This window comes from Epinephelus moara, chromosome 20 (assembly GCF_006386435.1).
Source record: "Epinephelus moara isolate mb chromosome 20, YSFRI_EMoa_1.0, whole genome shotgun sequence".
Taxonomy (NCBI): Eukaryota; Metazoa; Chordata; class Actinopteri; order Perciformes; family Serranidae; genus Epinephelus; species Epinephelus moara.
Window position 1 is genome coordinate 29,747,620 of NC_065525.1, and position 25,135 is coordinate 29,772,754.

The 25,135-nt window shown below is 41.0% G+C and overlaps 1 protein-coding gene across 1 annotated transcript in view; it reads right to left on the reverse strand.

The window, feature by feature from the left end:
• Nucleotides 1-395: 395 nt before the first annotated feature.
• cd82b (CD82 molecule b) overlaps nt 396-25,135 on the reverse strand; it is a 28,387-nt gene continuing 3,647 nt past the window's right edge. The window contains exons 2-9 of the mRNA XM_050073183.1: nt 20,817-20,889; nt 19,512-19,584; nt 12,944-13,068; nt 10,904-10,978; nt 8,301-8,399; nt 5,953-6,126; nt 4,114-4,197; nt 396-2,410 (exon numbers count right to left, since the gene is read on the reverse strand). Of these exons, the coding sequence (XP_049929140.1) occupies nt 2,333-2,410; nt 4,114-4,197; nt 5,953-6,126; nt 8,301-8,399; nt 10,904-10,978; nt 12,944-13,068; nt 19,512-19,584; nt 20,817-20,879 (771 nt within the window). The 5' untranslated portion in view covers nt 20,880-20,889 and the 3' untranslated portion in view covers nt 396-2,332. The remainder of the gene's footprint in view (nt 2,411-4,113; nt 4,198-5,952; nt 6,127-8,300; nt 8,400-10,903; nt 10,979-12,943; nt 13,069-19,511; nt 19,585-20,816; nt 20,890-25,135) is intronic.

The window sequence follows — 25,135 nt, forward strand, 5'->3', positions numbered from 1 at the left end:
ACAAAGACGAAAATGGGAAATAAAAAAAATAAATAAAAAAGAAATGAATTAGCTCAGAGGTGTGGAGATGGGAAGGTAGTGAAATGAGTAGTTTCTTTAGAATCGGCACTGAGCTCATAATTAAACCTGCAGCTTCTACAAATCAGCTTTTTAACACATAATGAATCCACTGATGAATCTTTCCTTTTACACTTAAAGCACCATAACACACTAATTCTGCTCATCTTCTCTAAATGCATCTCAGTCTGAGCCTGTGACAGTTAAACATATACTGCCATCTTCTGGTTGCTTTAAGTACAACAACAATCAATCACACAGGAACCTGCCTGATAAAATATCATCTGTATGTTGAGTCCTGTTTAACTTGGTTTGAACAAACACACAAACAAGACATGTTCAACAGATTCTAGTGGGTTTAGGTTTATTAATATTCTCAATAATAAAAAGAAACATTTGTCTTTAAACATGGCTTACTACATTTTTTCTACTGAACAGAATTTTTTTTTGTAAAAGTGTAAAAATATTTTAAACACACAATAAAAAGCCTTCATCTCTCATTAAGATAAATTATAGTTTCAATTTGGCAGCTCATAAAATAGAGGCTTGCTGCAGTTCTGACAGCCACAATTGTTCCTTTTTTTTTTTATTTTTTTTTTTATGGACACTTTCTGCCGTCTTGTGTCACTGCAGCATGATGAACACAATTTGAAATGAGTCACGTGAGACATAAATCACATAAAAGTGCAATCTATACACTAAATTAACCATAAATTCAGCGATAATAGTGTGTTTGAAATGAAGTGGAAGAACCAAGATGATGAGAAGTGGCATGAGGAAACTCAAAGCAACTTTTTTTTTTCCAGCAAAGGCAGCATGAGTTGACGAACATTCTCTGGTCGTAGCGGCCTCTGAAATATGCAATCACTGCTAGTTTCCAGCGTTTTTCTCTGCCCTTGTTACCGATAGCATCAAACCAAGCAAAATGACTTCTGGGAAAACAAACAATCACGCAGAGAATGGAAATTGTGGTCGCACAGCTGACACTTTCACATTACTGCTATGATGGTAAAAAAAAAAAGGGGTTTTTCAAAATGAAGGCAGGTGTGAGGAGCTTAAATAGAGATGTTTGGGGCAGGCGCTATGGGAGGTTGTTCACAAACTCATGCTATGCTAAGGAAATGAAAATATAGCTTTGACAGTGATGACAGATCCACTCTATGGTTTCAGATTTCTCTGATTCAGACTAAAATAGTGCTGACAAGCTGCTGTGGCAGCCACATTCTGTACATCATAAACAACAGAGAGGGAACGAAGAACAATAGGACTCTTTAAACAAGAGCATGTGGGTGACAGCTTTCCCATATAAAATGCTGACCAAGCACTGGAGTGCCATAATCCCTTACCAGTCTTATATATATATACAGTTGTAAAAAAACAAACAAAAAAAAACAAAACAGAGATGACATGAGAATATAAAATAAGAAATAAAATACTCACTCAACACATCATACACACACTTACTTCATGCAAAACTAGTCATTTTGGAAAGCTACTGGTTCCCAGTCAGACACACCCGAGAGGAGGACAGAGATGTGATTTAGAGACGCTACCAGATGATGGAGAGCTGGGGGAGGAGGAGGCGGCGGTGGTGGTGGGTGTAAACGGAGGTTAATATCAGGGCTACTGGGTACAAGGAGCTGATGACAGAAGCCAAAACCTCCACCACAGCAGCCCTGCCCTGGGCCTCTCCTCCACCCTCTGCACCAAAAATACCAGCTGCAGGATCACAAAGTAGCATTAATCCTTGAGAGCGTCTACCATGCACACACCCACACCATCCCGTCTCCCTCTCATCTCCGTGCCCCAGAGTCAGAAGATGCTCCAGCTCTCAGCTCACCACATGTCGCTAAAGTGCTCTCTCTACTAACTATGCTAAGCGCTTCATTGAGGACACATAAATGAACATTTGCATAGTATCAAACCACAAATTCTCAGACTTACACCAAAACAATATGACCAAAAATACACAAATGTCTCCTTAAAAAACACAAAATCATAAGACAACAATGGTAACTTGTGGACGTCTGTCCAACAAGTGTGTCAAAGCTTGATTGAGAGGTGTGTGTGTGTGTGTGTGTGTGTGTTTGTGAGTGTGGGACATATGGGGCGTGAGAAATCTGCACAGCTGTCAAGGCAGGAGAAGCTCAAATGGTGGAGACAGCTGTCTTAATTTGTGTGTGTGTTCATAACAATGTGAGGCATGGAGAGAGAGAGGGAGAGAGGAGAGAGTCCGTCCATCTGTGTGTGCTGTGAAGCTGGCTTCGTCTTCAGCTCAGTACTTCGGTACTTTGGTATAATCCTCCTGGACGACACTCTTGCACAGACACATGGAGAGGATCATCCCGAGGAGCTGCAGGAAATGGAGTTGTCAGCTTAGTTACCAGAGTTGAAACTGACCAGTGGAGCACTCACTCAAACATGCACATGTTGGAGCCAGAGAATTAAAACACAAAGACATCAGAGGACGGCTTCTAGTCAAATCTGGGGCTAATATTAACTTAAATTTGTGTATTGTGGGTTTCCATACATCACGTCCATGTGAATGTTAGGAGCTGGTTCACTGAGATAAAGAGTTCGTAGATCTAAATCTCAGGACAGCTGCCATTAAGCGACAAGATGACGTAGCACCAGTCGAATCAAGCAGTGGAAAACAATGTAGGAAACATAATGTAAATTTGCCGTTTATGTTTGTTTCCTGTATTAATTTCAGGAAGGTGACAGTCTCCTCATTGCTCCACACAAATCTCAGGTTCTCATCTGCTGCCATTTTCCATCTCTTTGGTGGAGTGGAGGTTTTAGTGACACTAAAGTTACATGCTTCATGTACATCGTAATTTATTTGCTGAGCCTGCTTTCATTGCACTTTGTCACATTTTGCTTTTTATGACACACCAACTTTCCACCTTTTGTTCAAAAGTAAGGTCTGCTACAACAGTGTCTTCTTTTAAAAGCAAACCGAATACACCTTCTCTTGCTAGCTTTCAGTCAGGTTTAAAGTGTGGGGTCAACGGGTAAAACCTTTTTTTTTTTTTTTTTTTTAATCAGTATCATTCCCATTGTTTTTGTCATGTGTGATCTTTGCCTTTATTGAAGCACATTGAGTGTACACCTGTTGTATGAAATATGCTGTATACATAGGCTTGACTTGACTGTACTCATACTGTACCATTATCATCTGCTGTTTGGATTTTATCTGCTCATGTTGATTAACTATATTGTATATATACTTAAATTGTATATGTTGAACTGTACTGTGTATGTCTTTGTATGTTTTTAACTACTATACATACTGTACCAACATCAGGCAAACAAACTGCCAATGAAAACTAGCCTTTCACCTAATTCAGGTGCATTTACATTTGTTTGAATGTTGATTCATGTACATTATCCCTTTACAAATAAAACATTAATCAAATTAAATTAAATACCTCTATGATTTTGTTGAGGATCAATTAAGACATTTTGAGAAATCTGCTCTTTCGGCTTTCTTGCTGAGAGTTAAATGCTCTCAGCAAGTCATGAGACTTGACAAAGACACCAATCTAATGTCTCAGCCAGGAGACAGTTCAGCATAAAGACTGGAGGTCTGGACTCTATCTTCCAGCACCTATATAGCTCACAAATTGCTATGTCTTTACCTCTGTTATTTACACTGAAGTCAAGTGTAAAAACAACACATTATATGGGAGTGTTGTAAACAGAGTCAGGCTGTTTCCCTTCACTGGCTGCAGCTTCATATTTAACAGACAAACATGAGAGTGGTAACAATCTTCTCAACTATTTTTGGCAAAAAAGCAAACAAGCATATATCCAAAATGGTGAACTGTTCCTTTAACCATATTAGCTTTGGCTAAACTACGAATGCATTTCTGTGTGGACTGAGTGCCATGTGTTTTATGATGCAACAAGAAGGGATCAATTCAAGGTCAGTATAGTCAAAACAAATAATAACATTGACCAAATTCTATCAAAGTACAGCTCATATGACATGTAAGTATGGTACTAAGATAGTCTAAAAAAATCTTTATGGAATGATGGGGGAGAGATAGATACCTCCACAACTGCCACACCGACACAGATTCCCAGAATAACTCCACAGTTGTCCAGGAGCCATTTCTCCACAGTGGTTATACAGCCCTGGAGCAGAGAACAAGAGAGGGAGAAAGAGGTTAAGAAAGACATGGAAAGAGGGGGGTTTGCAGACTGACGTGTAGAGCAGAGATGAATGGCTACGTGATCCCAGCCGGACATGAACAGAGCCTTTTCAAAACACAACTGTTGTCTTTGGACTGAGTCAGTGAGGGGAAGAATAACACGGCTTAGCTGAGCGGAGGAAAACTGTATAGAGAGGGAGGGAGAGACAGAATAAAGATTCTAAAACACGCAGACCAAACAACAGAACAGTAGAGCTTTCCTGCTGTTTGCACAAATCGCACAGCACAAACAACACAGTATTCATGTGCTGATTAAGTTATGACCACAGTGCCACACTGAGCTGGCAGCCGGAGTTACACAACGCCAGTCAAACTGACTTACGTAATGAGGGAAGGTGTGAGGTCTGTCAGAACAATGCGGGCGTGCTGTAGCATTGTGCACTCAGCTGAAGTAACACTGAGCAGGGTTTAGACTTGGGTTTGTTCTGAATGTTACCATTTCTGTAGACCTCACAGGGGCTGGGTAGCAAACCCAGGTTGAAACCCCATAATAAAGGCTTAATCGTGCCCATAATCACAGGAAATGTTACGCCTACCAAGGATAAAAATACATTAAAATGAATGTTATATACACAATAGTAGTACCACTTACAAACAGGTCTTTAACAGGTCATGTATTTGTACCAAACTGTTATGGTACAGGGGTCATGGTTCAGTGCATGCAGCCCCTCGCAGAGAGTGATGCACGTGATGCGGAACCAAAGTGCACAAGTGTAAAACCTGTCTGAAAACTTTTAGCCGTTTACTGTTTGCAACATATGCTGAGGTCAGTATAACAAGCTGATATATGTGCTCATTATTCACACTATGGCGAGCACAAATTAAACACCGGAGCTGGAAGACCCACCTGCAGCTTCCTGATAAGCTACAACAGCATTGGAGAAAGAGTTGTGAATACAGTATGACGAGGACAGTGTTTCGTCTGTGCTCCACCGCTGTTAGAAATCCAAATGGAAACACATTGAACATGCAAACGCACATCTGACAGCATCACTCAGACATTTACATTTTACTGCTCAATACAGTGAAAAACAAAGTTTGGAGGGTCTTAATGCTTAAATACTCAAAGTGGAACTAATGCTCTCAGTACCCAGCAGGAGGATTCTGTATGTCTTTGACACTTGCACTACTGTCTGTTCTAAATAAATGAAAACTAACATATCCTTATGCATTTGGATTGTTTTCCCTCTATACTGACCTCACACTGAACCTTGACTTCTGTGTACCATAACAGCCCAACTTAAAGATATTCTGAATGAAAGCAAAAACAGCTGAGCTAAGTGACATCCAACACGTCAGACAGAGCGACTGAGTAACTGAGCAAACACCTGCATTAATGGAAAAAGTCCTGTCTCAGATAAAGTAGTTGGTTCAGCACAGCGAGTCAGACCAGAGCTGCAGCTGCTTTACACAGCAGTTTCACACGGTGAAACTGAGTGAGTGAGTGACCACAAAAATTATGAACCGCGGAGGAACAGTTGGAAGCATTTTACAACCAATCACAGAGTTATAGTTCTCTATAAAACAAATGTGTTCACATATATTGTTTGAGTAATGCTTGCCGTGCCAGCCTTGACACTTGATACTTTAATGAGTTTGAAAACTCAGCTGTTGGCTTCATCAGTAAATACACGATCAAGATTTCCAACCTTAGTGACAAAACAGTGGTGTGATTTACCGTTTCATAGATGGGTAGATCTGTGGACAGGTGCTCACACAGGCCTACGTCCTTGATATCCGTGCCAGGCTGAGAGCCATTGCGACAGGAACATGAGTAGAGGTACTGGGAGCTGTTCTTGATCAAAATGTTCTCAGACCAGTTGCCTGGACCAGTCCATCCACAGCACTTCATCTGGTGATATGAAAGGCAGGGAGGATGTGAGTGAAAAGATTAGGACATAAAAAGAAAAGCTGAAGATGATTTGAATGCGTACAAAAATTGACACACAATGGAAAGGAGAGACAGAAGTTAATGTCAAAATAAATAAGATGAAGGCAAAAGTAGCAAATGTATTGGCTCATTATGAATGAGTGTTTCTTTTGTTGTGTTTGAGACCAATCTGTTCTTGGCTGCTGTTTTCAGAAAGACCAGGGGAAAAGAGGCTTGGCAGGAAAGAGACAGAGAGAAGGAGGAAGGAGATAGTGAAGAAAATGCATAAACTTCATCGGAGCATGAAACAATCTCACTTCAGCTTGCTTCAGAGCTGTTTTTATTTGCAATGCGCTGATTAGTTTTATGAGTCATTTTATCCAAAGTACAAAAAAAATAAACAAAACATACTTTCTCTCAATAGGTTTGTGTGCTGAGATTCTGAGATATCCTTCTCTTAGACTTCTGCTGCCAGCCCGAAACAATACAAGTGAATGGAAATTTGTTTGTTCTCTTCAAAGCATTAAAACCCACAGACCTCTCAGTAGAAAATAGGTCCAATTAAAACTTTCCATTGTGGGGTCTGTGGGTTATCCAAAGTGAGCGATAAAGACAGCTCTATTGTGCTGGGTTGGAGGAAAGAAACTTAGAGACTAATTTCAAAACCTTGGCACATAAAACCAAAACTATCTGCATGTCTCAATACCATGATGGACACTTTCTGATGTAATCGGCAGAGGTGGGAGATCAGACATTGGTGTTAAAGTCCAAGTCGAGTTGCAAGTCTTTTCTTGATTTTGTTAAGTCAAGTCTAAAGTCATCAAATTTGTGATTTGAGTCTGACTCACTCATTTAAAAGGAGCTATACACAGTTTGTTTGTATTTGGTTCATTCTGTTAACCAGCTGCTCCAGATACGTCACAACAGTAGCTAATTTAGGCTACTTAAGTAATGTGACAACAAGGCTAGCAGTGCGGTTAACCATGAGCGCTCATTCTGGAGTAATTAGAAGTTTCATGTTCCTCCAGTTCTGCTGTCACTGTGTGGATGCAGCATTACAATGAAGAGAACTTGTGACAAGTACTGAAGGGTGCAATTCTAAAAATATATGGCCTCATGTCACTGTAAGAGTCACTTAAGATAACATCTGTCAATCCAACATGCTGCCGTTCGTGTATCTACGTAGCACATACTCTTATGACAATACTGGCATGATGTCATGGGCTGTGTTTTAAACTGAAAGGGTATTAATGGTACCAGCAATGCAAACTGTCACTTTATTACAACAGACTTGTTTGATGCCTCCTAGAGTTTATTCATTTTACATTAAAGGGACAGTTCTGATCTTTTTATGTGGGGTTGTATGAGGCACTTATCCATAGTCAGTCAATCGATACAGAAACTAACCAATGTACTGCTATGGATGGGGGCAGTAGTAAAACAGCCACCTAAAATATTAATATCATTGTAAGTGTATGCTATATTTAAAATATTTTCACTGCTTTACCTTGCCATCAGATAGCAATTTCCCATAGGGAGCTGAAGCCATTATATTGCTCTCTTAAAAGCCAGAAAAAAACTGTCATTTATCATTGCTGAACAAAGGAGCTGCTGCTCTACAGCTGCCTCGATCAGTTAGTTTGTTTGTTTGTGTTACTGTATGACTTTGGCGTTTAAAAGGTTTAGTTTGGATTCACCAAAGTAGCACAATAACGCAATCAAACTAACTGAGCGAGGCAGCTGTAGACCAGCAGCTCCTGTGTTCAGCAAGCTAAAATTAACGTTTTTCTCAATGGAGTCCGGTGTCTTTGACAAGAGTGTAGATGGGGAAGTGAAGCTGTTAATGGCTTCCCTGTTGGACAGTGAGGTCTGTGGCGAGGTAAAGCAGTGAAAACATTCTAAATACAGCGTACAGATAAACTGTTTTTGTTTTTTTTAAGTGGCTAAAATGCACTTTGCTGCTGCCCCCATCCATAACAGTACATTGCTTAGCTTCCATGGCACTGCCCCTGTCTCCTCCTAGGGTGTGATGACGACATCTATTGCATGTAACACATTGACTGTGGATAAGTAACTCATACAACCTCACTTCGAACGATCCAGACTATTCCTTTAAATTTTGTGTGCTGTACAACCAGGCTGAAGAGTAAACTCACCGTCCTCTGAATGTAGTCCCAGGTGTGCTCTGTGGTCCTGTTCTGGCCAGTGTAGTTGGTTATCATGCCCTTAATGATGTTGGACATTTCATATTTCAACTGGAAATGAGATGAGAAGACATTATCAACAAGGTTTATGGGCCACATCAGTAGCTGATACAAATACTATAAATAGCTGTACATGAACAGTATGTGTGTGCATGTTTGTTTATAAGCTATAAAAAGAGTAAACAGATTGTGTCACATAGAAATCTGCCTTTGGTGCAAAGTAGAGAGGCAGTGTTTGAGAAAAGAAAACAAGCACACCCGCACAAAACCTTTTTCTAAAATTTACTAGCAACATCTGAACTTAATGTTTCTTGGGGTAACATCTCGGGTGGTATTGCCCATACTGGGCTGAAACATTGCACAAATACAGCTTGGTAGGAGCACGACTCTGTGTTTATGTGTCTAAGACCACAGAGCGGTAGCAGCCATGTATCTTCAGAGCTCTACAGGAGATGAGTGAGAGCCTCTCCCTATTCTGGGAATGGCACCACCCTGCCTTGTGGTAAGCCTTAAACACAGGGAGCCCGTCTAAAGGCTGCAGACACACACGTGCTCTCAGAGATACACACAAACACACGTGCGCACAGACACGCACGCACACATGCTGGAGGGCTAACAGCTGAAAGGTAGACAGCAGCCTCCGCCTATCCTGAGTCGTACAGGTGTGACGTTTATCAAAGGAAAGACATTTTATGTCCTGGGAGGGAATGACCGAGCTCAGAGTGTGAAACCGGTCCGTGAGGTTGCTGTATTCAAACAAAACACTCCCTTCACATGCACAGTGTAAACATGCTGGCTCTATTATTTAGGCCAGTGCTGCTATTGATTTGACCCCTGATTCAATAGACTAGGTTTTAGAGGAGGAGAGTTCATGTCCTACTTGTGTTTGATGATCATCCTCATTCATGGTGTAAGCTTAAATGTGAGTTGAGTGACATGTTAAAGATAACCAAATACTCCACAGATGTAAAACTCACAAAGGATGTGTGATATTGGGATGTATTCTATAATATTGGCTGCATTCTGCTATATTGTTTTTTTCTTTAAAAAGTTTGGTTTCATATGAACTGTCTTTTACTTGGGTCTTCAACAAAGGGTCCGCACTGCAATTTATTGCTTGATTTTGTATTTTATTTTTTTCAAAAATTAAACTATGTCTGAAAAAACACATTAACATAAATCCAACATATTGTCCTTTTCCGACACCTTATCTTTGAGAGTGTGTTTTCCTTCCTCAGCTGCCTGAAAAGCAAGGTCAAGACTGCAGGCTGAGGCTGATATGGCCCTCTGCCTGACAACCTTCATCTGCCTAGTTTAATATAGAACTCAGTTTCTTTTTTTTTTTTTTACAATATATATAGTAGTAGGTCCTCACTCTGTCTCTCTTTCACCTAAGCAGTCCTTGGCCTAAAAAACATTGAAAACTCCTCGTCTACTATAGTGGTCTTGTTGTAGGTGCATCACTTGTGATTTGTCTTTAAACTTATTGGCGAGGCAGGGCCGTGAGCAAAACAGTCCTTTCAAAATGTGTTGTTGGTGTTGCAGTGTCAGTGAACTTCAACATCGGCTTTTCATGAGTTCAGAAGAACAGCCTTGTTTTCAGCTTCTTGGCAATGTGTTTTTTCTCCAGTGAGTTTTTAAATCCTTTATTTAGCTTGAGAAGTGGACCACAAGCAACACTTCAGCCTTCAGGTTACAAGAAACATCAAATATCGTCCATTTTAGACAAACTAAACAGTGACTGTATTTATTGTGACCTGTGATTATCTTCTAATTTGCCCTTTGCTGTCTATTAATGATTTTAGTTTTAACCCTGGGCTTATGCATCTATCTGTCTATCAAAGGCTCAACCCAAGTCAGAGCAAAGGCTGAAACATATTCAATCAATTCTTCATCCCGCCTGTAGGGGGCTCTGTTTCATCAAAGACTTCAGTAGAAAGTGCTTTCTGTCCCTGGAGTGATAATTATTGCTTTAGATGAGGCAGTGTTAGACATACCAATTTAATGTGTCAGCATATGACAGCAGCTTTAGCAACACTCATTCACCATGGATTTGTTTGTCTTCTCTCTCTTACACCAAAAACAAAAACACCCAGCTGGGGAACCAAGAAAGACGACAATGGAAACATTAAGTGTGAGAGCATGCTCACTACTTCCCTCTACAGTTGTCACAGCCCTCCTTCAGTCCACCTTCTTCATCTCACTTTCTACCAGCATCCATCCAACGTCACATCAGTCACAGACTGTGAGGTATTACATACTTTGATCACAGGATGCGGGGGGCTTCCTCACAGGTTTAGCTACGACCTAAACATAGCCGTTCACAGCTGTGAAAGATGAAAGCACCAATACCCAGTAGGCCCAAGTGTTACCACTGGGAGGGATTAAAGGTGAAATGATTTCAAATTAGGACAGAGAGTAAAAAAGGGGAAAAAATGAAGAAGCCTAAAAATACCCTTAAAGACAGGAGGACAAATGACAAAGAAGTGAAATTGAGAAAAAGGGGAAAGGAGAACAGTACACTGATAAAGTGCATCAGACAGTTAGTGTCTTACCCGATCTCTCTGGAAGTAGATGAGAACTCCAGCTGTGACCTGGGCGATGAGGATGAGCAGGAGGCAGGTGAAGTACTGTGGGGGATAACGTAAACTATCAACAAAACTGTTAAACCACTGACAATTAGGGCCGTAACGGTACATGTATTTGTGTCGAACCGTTTGGTACGCGACTTTCGGTTCGGCACGACCCTGTACCGAATTATTGGTCGCAGGATATTATTTTAATTTATTTTGTTTTATTTTAATTCCGTTTTTCAAGCCAAACCATTTAAAATATCTAGTTCCCCGACGGACATAATTGAGTGACGGACCGAGTCCGACCGTAAATCTCCGCCTTCACTTTGTGCAGCGCATTCTCGCATTTTGACAACATGGCAAGTGAGCCTGACCAACCTGAAGACCCACCCGCAAACCTTAAGTCCTCCGTTTGGGAACACTTTGGTTTCAGGGTAAAATACGAAGATGGAAATAAACAAGTGGACAAGACAAAAGCAGTGTGCCGACACTGCAGAACAGCAGTCGGGTATGTACTTGGAAACACGTCTAACATGCTAACGCATCTAAAGCGACACCACCCGAGTTTGAACGTTAACTGGCACGGCTGAAAATGTGACAATGGAAAGGGGTCAGGTGAGGTGATCTACATCAAATTATCAACCAAATCTGCAGCTCCCATCAGCTTTAAGGAGCTTTATAGTCAGTTTAAGCTCATTGTTTAGCTGTTCAACCTGCATCTTAACTGTTTTGGTTCACTGACTCTGCTCACATAGTGTTGTTTTCTAAGTAAAAGCTTTAAAAACCTACTGAACACTACCTGCTCAGCACCAAAATGCAGACACAGTGACTAGATGGTGAATATAATGGATAATTGAGCAGCTTAGGAGCCAGATACTTCTCTCAGGAGTTAGTAGAGACCAAAAACAGAGCTAAAAGTCCAAAAGACTGAATATTGGACTTATGTTCATCAGATGGACACAAATATGACTACACAATGCAAATAGTGTTGCTCTGTAATTGCTGGATGTTAAAACAAACAACTGTTTCTCAACTTCATAGATCACAATTGCATAACTTGTTTCCGGGCCAAGCACCACCACCACCACCACCACCACCACCACCCCCTCAATCACTCAATTTACACACAAAAATAACACAAGCACAAAAGACAAACTCTTGGGCAGACATTTTATCTTTCATTTTACATATTTGTTAATCTGAGTCTCCAATCTCTAACTAGTGTGTGTGTGTGTGTGTGTGTGTGTGTGTGTGTGTGTGTGTGGTGTGTGTGTGTGTGTGTGCGTGTTTGTGTGTGATGGGGGAGTCCTCTGCCAGCTGGTCACTGTCACTGGGAGAAGTAGGTCACAGCAGTGCTTCAGTTAACCCCTAGCAGGTTTAACGTTGTAGAGGTCATGCACCCATCCCCGCTCTTGTTGTACCCCCTGCATCTCTCGGGCTTTATCCCTGTCACCCCCCTCCCCTCTGTAAGTCCACACATGCTGCGAGGCCCCGGCCCACACATAAGCACAAACACGAAAGGGCTTTACTGTCAGCAGGAATTTATCATGTGTTCTTAGCCAAGCTTGAGATCTCAACCAGGTGCATTTGTGTGAATGTTTCATACAAAACATAAGTATACTGTAACTATATTAAAATATAAACAATACTATACTGTTGGTAGGCTCTGTAGATACAAAAGAACCCTTCTGTGGTTGGCAAGAGAGCCAACAACTACTGAGATAACTTTATTTAGAGACTCAACATTAGAAAGATGACGGGAAATGAGAGGTGAGAAAGATGAAATAATAACAGATCATTTAGTTTTAGGTGTGACAATGACTGTGGTCACATGTTAAAGGCTGCATGAGTTTCACATGCACATTTAATTTTATACCACCCTATCTTCGCTGTGGTGGAGGTGTTAACCCTATCTCAGCCTGTGGTGGAGGTGTTAACCCTGTCTCAGCCTCTTAGAAACTGAAAACAAGCACTAGCATGTCAGCACTGGAGCTTAAAATGAATGTTGTTCCGAATCCTCACCAGACCCAGCAGACAACGAATTTCGTAGATGGCTCCTATGCAGCCGAAGAAGCCCATGGCCATTGACAACGAACCCACTCCGATGAGGATGTAGGAGGCAACTTTCACCGTGTCTGATGATTCCTCTGCAGAAAACAGACAGAGACACATAGGAAGAATTAAACTTAGACAGAACCACTGAAACCAACATGAGTGCTGTAAACTCCTGCTACAGTAGTTTGAGAGCAACAGTTTGTAGTTAAATTCAGTTTTATGGTTAAACTCAGCTCCTCTTTTTAAACAGAAAACAACCAGTTAGAACACAAAAGACACTGATGCATGATGCTATGATAGAATAACAGCAGCAGGGCCCTGATCTCTGCTCTTGTTTTTTTAACTTTAACCACAGTGTGTGCGCGTGCAAACAAATGCAGCTCAGAGGAAGGCCTCTTCACATGCAAAACCATTTTGATACAGATGGTAACAGCCAGCCAAAAATGATTCACAGTGCAAACCTTTCACTTCCCTGAATTCAGAATATTCTGGTGCTTTTCTCCCACAAAAGATTATTTTAATAGGCCACCGGAGAGAGTTGGACCAATGTGTGGCGAGATTAATTGATTTCCCTCTTTGGTATGTGGAGCGGGAGAGCTCCAGGAGGAGGGGGCAGGGACTGAAATGGAAGATTGGAAGGTTGGAGAGGAGATAAACTGGAGCCATTATGTGGCTGTGTGTTATCTGGGCTGGAGGAGCTCCAGAGAGTCAGAGCTCGGTCTGCAGATGAAGCCAGAATCTGAGCTCTGTGAAATGGCTCCAACTCCGAAAGATTCCTGGGCCAAGCGAACCAGCCAGAGCTATCAGATAACTCACTCCCATCCATTTGGTGAAGAAGCTGACAGACACAGCAGCTCCTCCACCGCTGCTGCTGCTCAATGAATATAATACAATGTTGTTTCTTGGCTTCCTTTATCACATTAAATGCTGATGCTTCGTGCAGCAATCATCCGTACACACACTCTGGCACAATGAATATTAATTATCCCACGGTCTGTAAAAACAACATGTCTTTCCAAGTACAACTCTAGGCTACTGCATACATCAAGCCAACTTTTGTCTACACATACATCCAAGTCAGACTATAAGTTGCTTCATGATTTAGCACCACCTTACTTTGCAGACATCCTCAGTCTTTATATTCTGTCACGTACACTCAGTATCACAGGATGCAGGCTGTGTCATTCTTCCAAAGATAAATAAGCTATCTGTAAGACAGCAGTTCGTTTTTCTACCATGCCCGATTCTTTGGAATAAACCGCCACACTCAAGTACAGACATAAACAAGAATAAGATTTTTAACTCAAGACTGAAAACCTATTGATTTTTTGCTGCCATACAACTGAATCTACTGTATAGGTCAAAACAGTGACTCTAGAATATTTAGCAATTAACAGGTCTGCCAAAAGGACAACCCATTCTATATGTAATCAAGAGTTAAAATAACTAGTCAATTAATCAATCCACAGAAAATTACTTGACATTTTTGCTGATAATTGAGTTATAATTTTTTTGTCAATTTCAAGCAAAAATTTCAACCATCTTCTAGTTCCAGCTTCTCAAATGTGAAGACTTACAAGGACTGTTTCATATCACTGTAAAGTAAAAGTCTTTAGGCTTTGGACTGATGTCACCTTAGACTCTGAGAAAGTATAATTCCATTACTATAATATATAGTATAATAGTTACAGCCCTTATGTAAAAATATATATATTATGTAGAGCGTATTTTGTACATCGATGGTTTAATGTACTGAAACATTTAGTGACTTTAAATAAATGTACAAGACCCAAAGTACACACACTGGCACAACAACATTATTACACACATGAACATTGCTGACTCTATATGGGTTACCAGAGCAACACATGTTGTGGCGCTTTTGAAAATAATTGAAAGGTAAAAGTACGTCGGTCGACATATGCAGAGTGTTTATGTGGCTACAGGGTAGCATTTAAAGGGAGGCAGACAGGCATACTGTATGTTCTAGGCTATATCTAGCACTGTGTTGAAGCATGTTATTTCAATCTCTCTCTCTCTAACACACACACACACACACACACACACACACACACAAAACCAGCGTCTGCAAACGGAACAGATGTCCACAAGTTCCTAAAAAGCAGGAATTAACTACCTGAAGACTTTGGGAAGATGCAATGGTTTATGTGGGAGCCTCAGTGGCTGTCAAGAGATTGATTGAAACCAATGAAATACACTAAACATGAGAGATGGCAAACAAAGCATGCAATAGACTTCAGAGTATCTTGTTAGTGGCGCAATAGATCAATATCTAGTGCAGAGATAGAAAAGAGGAATCAGTGACGTGAATAGTGTTGAACAGCAGGATACAGTCATTTTTTTTGTGCTCGATACAAAGATTTCCATCACAGTTATTAGTCTCAATGTGGAGCAGAACTATTACACTGCACTAAGTTGTGGCACATTTAATCAGCATAAGAGATTTAGTGAGTGGGCATTCCAAATATTTCTTCCATGTAGATCATAAGCCATTTTTCTATGGTTATTAAAAGTGGGAACTGTAATTGAGAAAGATGTTTGTGTGTTAGTTTCCCTGCAGCCCAGTGATTAAATGAACACTTGTTCCAGTAAAAACATACACCATGGAGTTAGAGGAAACGTCATGCAACACTAATGCAACCTCAAAACGACTCTCTGCTGTGACCACTTCTGAAGGTTCTAATTGAAGCAGTTTTCTAATATCCTTGGCATGCTATAACAATACAGTTAATCTTTGGATTTACTTTTTCCTCCCACATCAGTGCCTAACAATGGAACATGCTCAGGCGGTTTTTATATTTCAGTTGCTATTTCTAAAAAAAAAAAATAGGTCTGTCAGGTGTATCAAAGTTGCAGAGCAACAGATACCGAACTTTACAGCCTTCCTGCAGCGCAGCTAACATCTGTGTTCTGTGGTGATTTCACAGACACTTTTTCTGAAGTCAGCATGTGTTCGCCTGGTTACTGTGCTCTGTTGTGTACTATGGCACATTTCCATTTAGGTCGCTGCTAGATATTCGAAAATAGTTTTTCGGGTGGTTTCCATGGAACTCCATTTAAAGAGGCAAGCATTATGGTGCCTTTCAAGAGAGCTGCTGAGGGAGGAGGGGGGACTGTTTAGTATTGCAGGTCTTTCTGTAAACATGACCAGAGCCACACATTCAGCTTGTGTAGAGCTGAAGAAAAGTCACGGTTGACTTTATGTATAGATTAAAAATGTAAACATAAGTAGATCAGCTTCCTGCTTAATTTCTAGAGTTTAAGCAGCCTAAAGAAAAATCATTTTCCAACCAAGTTGCCTTTTGTCTGTTCATGACTTTGGAAAGTTTCTGAATTAATCCGCAGCATATTTCCAAACTGTGCTTTGGCGCACTCTCTGGCTCACAGACCTCCTTTCCAAGGCTGACTTTTGTTTAAACATAAGGCAAGCTGTGTTTCAGCAAGTGCCAGCAAGATAAACTCAAGGCATCATGTCACTGAGGTAAACTATTAACAGCGCTGTATTGATATAGCGGGGTGTAAACTGAGGGTATGAGAAATAGGGGTCCTGAAACCAAAACATTCCCAAAGTTCCCCTCTCTGAAGTCATTGGACAGCTGCTGAGGCCTCTATTAATATAACTCATAAAGAATGGAAACTGAAAACACAGAGATCCTGTTTATGGTCAGGCAATGGTACAACTTCTGAGGGGAACACACAGAGTCAATAAACAGAGTTGCCTGCAGCTTTGGTTTTTTTCCCTCCACGGAGTGGCAAGAGAATTCCAGTGAGGTTAGAAATTCAGGGACCCAGTCTGGAGTCGAGGTTGACCCATCCAGCGTACATGGAACAAAAATACATGGATCAGAGAAGGTCATCAAGCTCCACGTAGGAAGGGATATCCTTAGGGTATCAGTGAAGCAGGATCTCTGCTATCACAGGAGGTACAGATGGATTATCATAACAATAGGATTGGGGGCTGGCAGGGATGATGGATACTGTACTGCCTTTATGTTCTGGACGCCTGACTGAAGATAAGCAAACTCAGCTCAATAACAACCTTGAAGTGATTCCTCCCCTAGTAGGGACCTCGAGGGCTGAAATATGAGAGGAAGACAAGACTCAGTCTTACTAGTTTAGGACACAAGGTCAGTTCTGGTTGGTCTTTGTCATAACTTCAGCCTCTTCACAACTCATTAGTCAAAGCAGCACAGACCTCCAGCCTAAATATAGATTTCTCCAGCTCTGCTCGGCCCTCAGAGACTGGCCTTTCTCATCATAAAACTTCCCATAGTTTGGACTTCAAATGGGGGCTTAAAAGGTTAAGGCTGCAATTTCTGATTATTTTCACATTAATTATCATTAAATCATTATATCAATGAAATAGTAAAATTTGATGTCTTCAGATTACTTTGCTTTGTCCGACTAAAATAAGATATTCAATTTACAATTCTACAAACCAAGATAATCAGCAGATCCTCACATTTGAGAAGACAGAACCAGACAACATTTAGCACGTTTGCTTGAAAAATTGAGTGGTGTGTAAGATTCAGGGGGATTCAGTGGCATCTAGCTGTGACAGCTGCAGGTTTCGACCAGCTGAAATGTCCCCCCGTTAAAATTCCATTATATTCCAAATGATCCACAGAGGTATTTTCCTCTCATAAGCAAATGGACCAGGTGATCAAAAACACGGAATAAAGAAGTTTCATGTTACAAATCAGTGTTTCCCCTTCCCTCTTCTAGGCCAGCACCTGCTCCTGTGTGTTCACCTTTTTTCTCTGGTAACTTTATGTGCACTCTCCTTTTTTCTGATCCAGACATTCAGGAGGAATTTATTGGGAGCTGAATTATCCCAAAAGTCTCCTCCTCTCCCAAACAAACAGACCCTGTGATTAGAACTGGTAAAATCTCTGAATAAAGCAGTTTCATATTACAAATCAGCATTTCTCCAAAGCTGTTTGGCATCTCGGACACAGACCACTAGCCCAGCACCTGCTAATTTGTGCTCACCTTTTTTCTCTGATAATGTAAGATCAAGACATTCAGGTTTTTACATGGAGCCAATTTATCTGTGTCTCTTCCTCTCCAAAAAAAACACTCTTAAACTGGTATAAAGACTGAATAAAGCAGTTTTTCTGACCCAGCTTGTCGCGAAGCAGTGGCCAGTGCAGAAAAGAAAATGGCCCTATTTAGAGCCAGTGTTTGGTTTGATTGTATTGGGCTAATGTACAAACACTGCAGTGCAACATGGCAATCTTCGTGTGGACCTGCTCCTTATGTAGATATAAACAGCTCATTCTAAGTAATGGAAACACAGCGATTTATATTGTCAGGTGATTATATACTAAAGAAAACGTACTTACTATAATATATTCCATTTCTGCGAATATATCCCTCTAAATCCTACACACTGGACCTTAAATCAAATAATGGTTTTAGCTTGAAAGACGTGATTCACTCAGTAAATCTCAGTCTTCTCAGACTGGCACAGCCCACATGCTTTAACCACATGTGAGGTTTAGCTGAATAGGTTAACACTCATCAGGCGCAGCTCTGCAACCCACATCATATGCTCATCTCCTGTAGTAAAGGGGTCTCACAGTTTCACTGATGGAAACACTATATTTGACTACCAACACATATTAAGTTGCCAGATAATAAATTGAAAGAATTCTTCTTTATACACTGATGTCGGGAGAAAACCTTACTGCTGCTCTCGGCGATTCTCCATCTGGGATGAATACACTGAAAGCATTTATAACAAGATTTATGGCAACTAAGAGTTTCCATCCGTGGTTCCCCTTTTCTTTTCAGCTGGAGCTGGGTTTCATTATGCTTTCTCTAGTGCCTTCACAGCAGATAACCTAATGTAGATATGTTTTTGTTTACGACAAAGCTGATAACCTCGTCTCTTAGGAGCATGGCATTCCAAGGCTTGGTTTCTTTTTCACCATGCAGTGTCTACAAATAGATCTGTGACAACATCTGTGAAGGTGGGGGATTCTATCTGTGCACCTCTGCCATCTTGGGAGCTGAGAGAACCAGCAAGTTTAAAGTACAACTCTATGGAGACTGAGGGGGAAATAAAGCTGCTATTTACTGACATAAGATAAAACAACTCTACATGCCTTGGTAATTGTGATTCTGTCACCTTCTCTGACTAAGCTACTTCCCTGGATCTCCACAGATGTGTCTATCAGTGTGAGTCGACTCTACAGGGAAGCTTTTGAAAGGCTGAGGAAGTCATAAAGTTTCATCTGCTAGTCATATTTTTGGTTTGTTGCGAAAATCCCTTGGTGTTTCCTTGGGAATGAGTGCTATGGGATAAAATTCACATAAGCTCTGCAGAGTAGGCCAGAGGTTTTAAGATTTGACAAGCCCACACTCCTATCTCTTTTTCCCCCCATTCTACTGTGCTCAGACCAGCTGAACTGACATGGGTCAAAAGTGCTGAATATTTGCTGACGTGGGTGTTATCACTAAAGGATGTGACGGCAGGACAGCGGATGTGTGTGAGTGAGACGACACTTACGTAGGACAGCAATGAAGCTCTGGTTATCAAAGAGGACCCACAGGCCAAAGCCCATGATCAGCGCTCCGAAGATCTGCGGAGGGGGAGCAGAAAAGAATCAGCCACCAAATCTCATGTGAGAGTAAAACAAAGAATGTGTGCTGGTGTGTCTTAAACAGAGGGCCTTATTTATGCTTCCTCAGTCTGTCACATCTGGAATTAATCAGATCCTCTCTGTCTGCATGTCTCTTGCTCTCACAGCAATGTGCAGAGAGAAAGAGGATGTGGTGACCCACTCTGCTGATTTTTCTCACAATTAGCCAGCCACAAATCTACCAATCATACTCAGTCACCCATATCCTATTCAAAACAGCAAATTGAACAGTGATAAGTAAGGATAACGGGGTCATGACTATCAGAAATGAGAAAAGTCATCACTTCTAGACTGGAACATTTTATCACTGGCGTCTGGAAGCCTCAGAAAATTATCATTTTCACCTTTGTACCCTCGTAATGCGGAAATGAAGTTCAGAACTTCTATGTAATTAAGAGGGCCCTTGTTTAGAAGTTGTGGGGCACTGTAGTGGGGGCAAAATCCAGAGATGACAGGCTCTGTTGATTCACCGTTCCCCTCCCCAACTCCACAACACTCATTAGAGCCCTGGCTAAGAGCCGTTCATTTAGAGAGACTGTTGAGCTCCCAGCAGCCATCATTAGCCCACCACTTCCTGGCTTCCCCTAACCTCCACTAGTCTAATCTGTCCACATGGACAAACACTGACACAAACACACACGCTTCCTATTAGGCACCAGTTGAGTGTTCACATCAAAAGGTCTGCATCAGGTTTACGGCCGCAGTCTCATTGGAAAGGTCTGGACATCCTCGTAGAGTCAGTTTTAGGAGTCTGGGGTTTTATCAACCCCTGGACTTCATGTTGTGGCCGGTGTGAGAGAGGAGGAAACAAACAGAAACCATCTGCTGTTGTTTAGACCTGGCTATGCTGTGGTACTCTGTAAAGTCCCTCGCTTCAGGCAGAGTTGCGGCAACATTTCCCTATGTATCTCCATTAATGTCTGGTACTATTTGAAAAAGGATGCTTATTCAAATAAAAACTAAAACAGCTAAAAGGCATCAGGAGGCTCCCAATGCGTCACGAGTGTCTGATTCAGCTGAAGGAGCACAACATACCTATCTTTCTATCTTAGGTAAATAAAGCTGCTGACAAAGTGGTAAGTCAAGTGACATGAGTCTGACAATGCAGGCTATGCATTTGCAAGTACTGTACTAATGCCATCAAGCTGTGATGAGGAAATGTGAATACTTACAAAGAAGAGCAGGTTGAAGAGGAATAGAAAGTATTTGGTGACTGTAATGCATCCTTTCCCCATGGCTGCACTTCTGGAAGACAGAAATAAACAGAATTTATTGGTTAAATGAAACATCAGAGGGTAATACTGCAGTCTAGTGTGGGCGTGTGAGATAAAAAGAGAAGACAGACACAAGATGGAGAAATTATACAATAACAAAACAAAGACAGCAAGCCTTGAGATAGCCTTGCATACCATAAAACAAGGACACAGGAAAATCTGCACAGTTGGGTTCCTGATTAAACACAGTTTCAATCTTCAAAGCAACATCCAACCTAATTGCCAAGTTTCTCCAGTTTTAAACAGCCCAACCTTCTTTAGTTTTATAAGACAACAACTGGCTTATGGCTTATACTGTTTTATGACAGTATAGTATGCTTTTGAAAGCAAATTTGTTAACAAATATAGTTTAATTCATGACAAACGAGAGGAACCACCCTGGAGAGACAGAATGGAGAGAAGACCACCACAAAGTGGCGAGTGGTGAAGTCATGATGACTGTGCGGAGACCATGACAGCATGTGGTTAGACATGCTATTGTCATCACAAGCAGAAGGGGAACCAGGCCGGTCTACAACTGTGTTTACTAGCAGTTACAAGCTTGGTTAGAAACACAGTGTTTTACAGTCGATTTCATTGACTACTTTGAGCCAAATGTACAACAAGAGTAGCCTATAAAACCACATCCAGCCATATTCAATACGTCTGACTGCTGTCATAGAACCCATTATAGACAACACAATAATGTTGTGAATCAGACCATCAAAGCAAGCCCCGAACTGTCTGACATTTTAACTTTGGACATGTTGCACTGATGTCAGCATTGTTTTATGATCACTTTACCTCCCACTCATCTATAATTGAGTCTACCATGTGCACAGATGTATACATGACTGCACAAGCCTACACATATGACTGTATTCACTGACTTTTCTGTGAGTAACATTTTCCTTTGTGGAAACACCTGTAGGCCAGGCCAGCACCACACATACAGCACAGTAGGGACACTCTATGAAACTCTGGCAACATGATTCAGCCTGGGCTGCACAAGGCAAAAGAAAATATTTACCACAACCAGACCTTTTCCTTCGCTGGGAGCACTGAAAATATAACCGGCTATTGTGGTTATTTGAGGAGTCTGAAAATATCCTATAGAGACAACTCCCCGTGTATCAGATGACAAGCTGTTCTCCTCTCCCTGTCTCTTCTACATCAAAACTGAAGGTTCTTCCCAATGCCTGGGCCTATAGTACTGTGTATTTACTTCTATTTTAAACAGTGTATACACTTCTGGAAGCAAAAACCCATGACCTGATGTCTATGGTGTATTATTGCTGAGTATAAAGGATACAGTCACTACAAAGGTCCCATATTTTTTGCACTGTTTAATGGTGGATTTCTTGATTAGCAGGGCAAGTGCTGGTTGGGTAAGTAAAAAAGCAATGTTTCATGATGCAAAATATAACTTTCTGCATAGACTAATATGCTGTATTACCAATTTAATTGTTTTTGAGTCATACTGGAGCATTTACTTATCCAACATCTCTCAGATCTGACGACTAGACTTTTATCGTCCCCTTCAGCTGATTAGTGGTGTGTCTGTTTGTACATGCAAATGAAAAGGGAAGTGATAATACCTCAGCTGTCATCTCTTTTGAATATATGTATGCATCATGACAACAAGCAATGAGTTGCAGCCTAATTTAGACACGTATTTAACTCCCATTACCATACTGTTTACTTCCCTTTTTTTTTTTAAGAAAACTACTGTGTTAATTTTATTTCGCCTGTTGACTGAAGTGACACTATACTGTCACACATTATTAAACTTTTCCTCCTTCAAAATTCTTTGTCTAATTTAATCTTCCCAGATAGATTTAAGGGGCTGTAGAATGACTAAAACACTGAAAGTAAGGATGCACCAAGTAATACAATTTGAGCCGCTGGGAAGCATCACAAGAGCAACACAAACGTTAGCATCACCCTGGTTTCCTCAACAAAAAGTCAATGGTGTTTTTCCATTGGATTTTGGATTGCTGCCGAGAATAAGCTTGTGGCAAACAAAAGTTTATGATACTCACATGTTTTGTTCGGCAGGATAATCTTTACAAATGAAAAACACTTTTATGATTTTTGAACTGTAAATGCAATTGCCAGAAGTAAAAAGCTAATGTTAGGCTATAAACAAACTACACCAAAGTTGTATGACTTCAAAGTCACTGCCACAACGAGGTAAAGCCGTATTCAGTGTGATGACATTCTGTAGTCTCATTTGGCCAGTTGTTATCAACCATCTTTTTTAAGACACGTAAAGGCTTCAAAATTTACAAGGGGGTATTTACAGTACTGATGTATCTTATGTTGTAGAACAAAGCATGAAAGCCTCCCAAGCTCGTGTTAAACACAGACCTTATTTCAGGCATCTAACCAAGAAACCATTAAAAAAAAGTGCTGACTTCAAGACAAGGGAACTGGGTGTGCAAAAATAATTTGTAGGCTCTATCTTTCCGAGCAAACATGCTTGGCTGGAAGACACCATCTGTAGAGTAGGCCTGTCAAAAGACGGCTGAGGTTAATATTACTGACCACTGATACTAGACTATTAAATGTACTTGATAACCTAAATAGCAACACAATTCATGTTTACAAAGCTGAACACAGTACAAAGCCCAAACCACACAGCAGATACCCCTGCAAAGACGATAATCCTTAAAGGAGATTGCTGGTCTTTATGTCTAGATACTGAGCAGCAGTGCGGATTAAAAAAGGCTTAGTTATGACAATCATTGTTTGTTGACAGAGCCCTGTCCATCTGAAAACAATTCCCTACAACGCCTCAATGCTACATGTTGTATTTTTCAACAACAACAAATTAAAAAGTCTAACGGGAGCGCCCAATTCATTCCGAAGCAGCCAACTGAACATATTGAGGCTAGCAGCAAAGCCAAACCAAACCATAAATACACTCTTGCAGAGCCTCCAAGCAAAGTCACACACTGAGCAGATACTGTAAACTGTGGGGCCATTTTATAGGTTTATTTTTGCTGAACCTACCTAGACAAACCCAATCACACAGGACTCCCTGAAAGTGAATGACAAATCTGTTCCAAGACGAAAATAAGGATTGGAAAGTGCAATGGAAATTCAAAGCGGAGCCAAATGGCAAATCCAAGAAACAGTAACCTTGTGTAACAGTTCGTATTCATGATGCTGCTAAAACCAAAAGACAATGTAGTTTGTCTGAAGTGAGACAGCGGAAAAAGAGGACAGTAAGGCTGAGGCTTATGGTGCAAAAACCACATGAGGAAAAGACATGACTCTCTAAGAAAGCTGCAAATGAGTCACCTGAGCTTTCCAAACTCTGTGACCTCATGCAGCCGCTTTTTCCCCTTTCGTACGTCCCCATTTCCCTTCGCGTGGTTTGGCATAAGGTGTGATCACCATCACAAACTGTTTAGAGTGCACTAAACTGAAATTAAAGTTAATTGTACAAAACAAATAGCACACAAGCGCAGGGTACAGATAATTATGAAGGCAGCATTAGTGGCAGATGGCAGCGACTGCGTCTCTCATGGACCCAAAATGGACCAACTACAGCCCTGTTGCACACAAAAAGCAAGGCAATGTGCCAACCTCTATCTACCGCCACCTCCTATTTGTTCATATATGACCCATTTACACATCTGTGAGGCCAACACGCTGGCACGAACTTGCCTGCTACTAAAGCCCTTAATACCATGCCAGAATCCTGCTTTAGCATCTGAAACAATGTTGTTTGTCCCTCTGTAATGAGTGTTGTTTGAGAAAGAGGAAACAGTTCTAGGTGTAAGTTCAGTTTTGTGAATAATGCTGCAGCTTGCGAGGGTGAGGAGTAGGCCTGCTCGTAATCATAATTTTCATTATCAAAATATAGCTTACATCTGTAAAGGTTTTCGATCATCCAGGGAATGTGAAATCTCTAGTCCAGACTATGTTTCATCAGTTGATAAGCGTTAACAAATTCTGTGGGATGGAGGGTATTTCCCATGAAGCATCAATAGGACCCTTATGACATAATGGGGAGAAATCCCACACAGGGCTTCAGTGCCAGGTGGCTTCCCACCTTTCAGTGGAAATGATGATGCATCTTTGGCAACAAGACAAAACAGAAATTATCTTATGCTAGATATTTATTTGAGGAATTTCAGTCAGGATTTAGAGTGCATCATAGCACTGAGACAGCACTAGTTAAAATTACAAATGACCTTCTGATTGCCTCAGACAAAGGACTTGTCTCT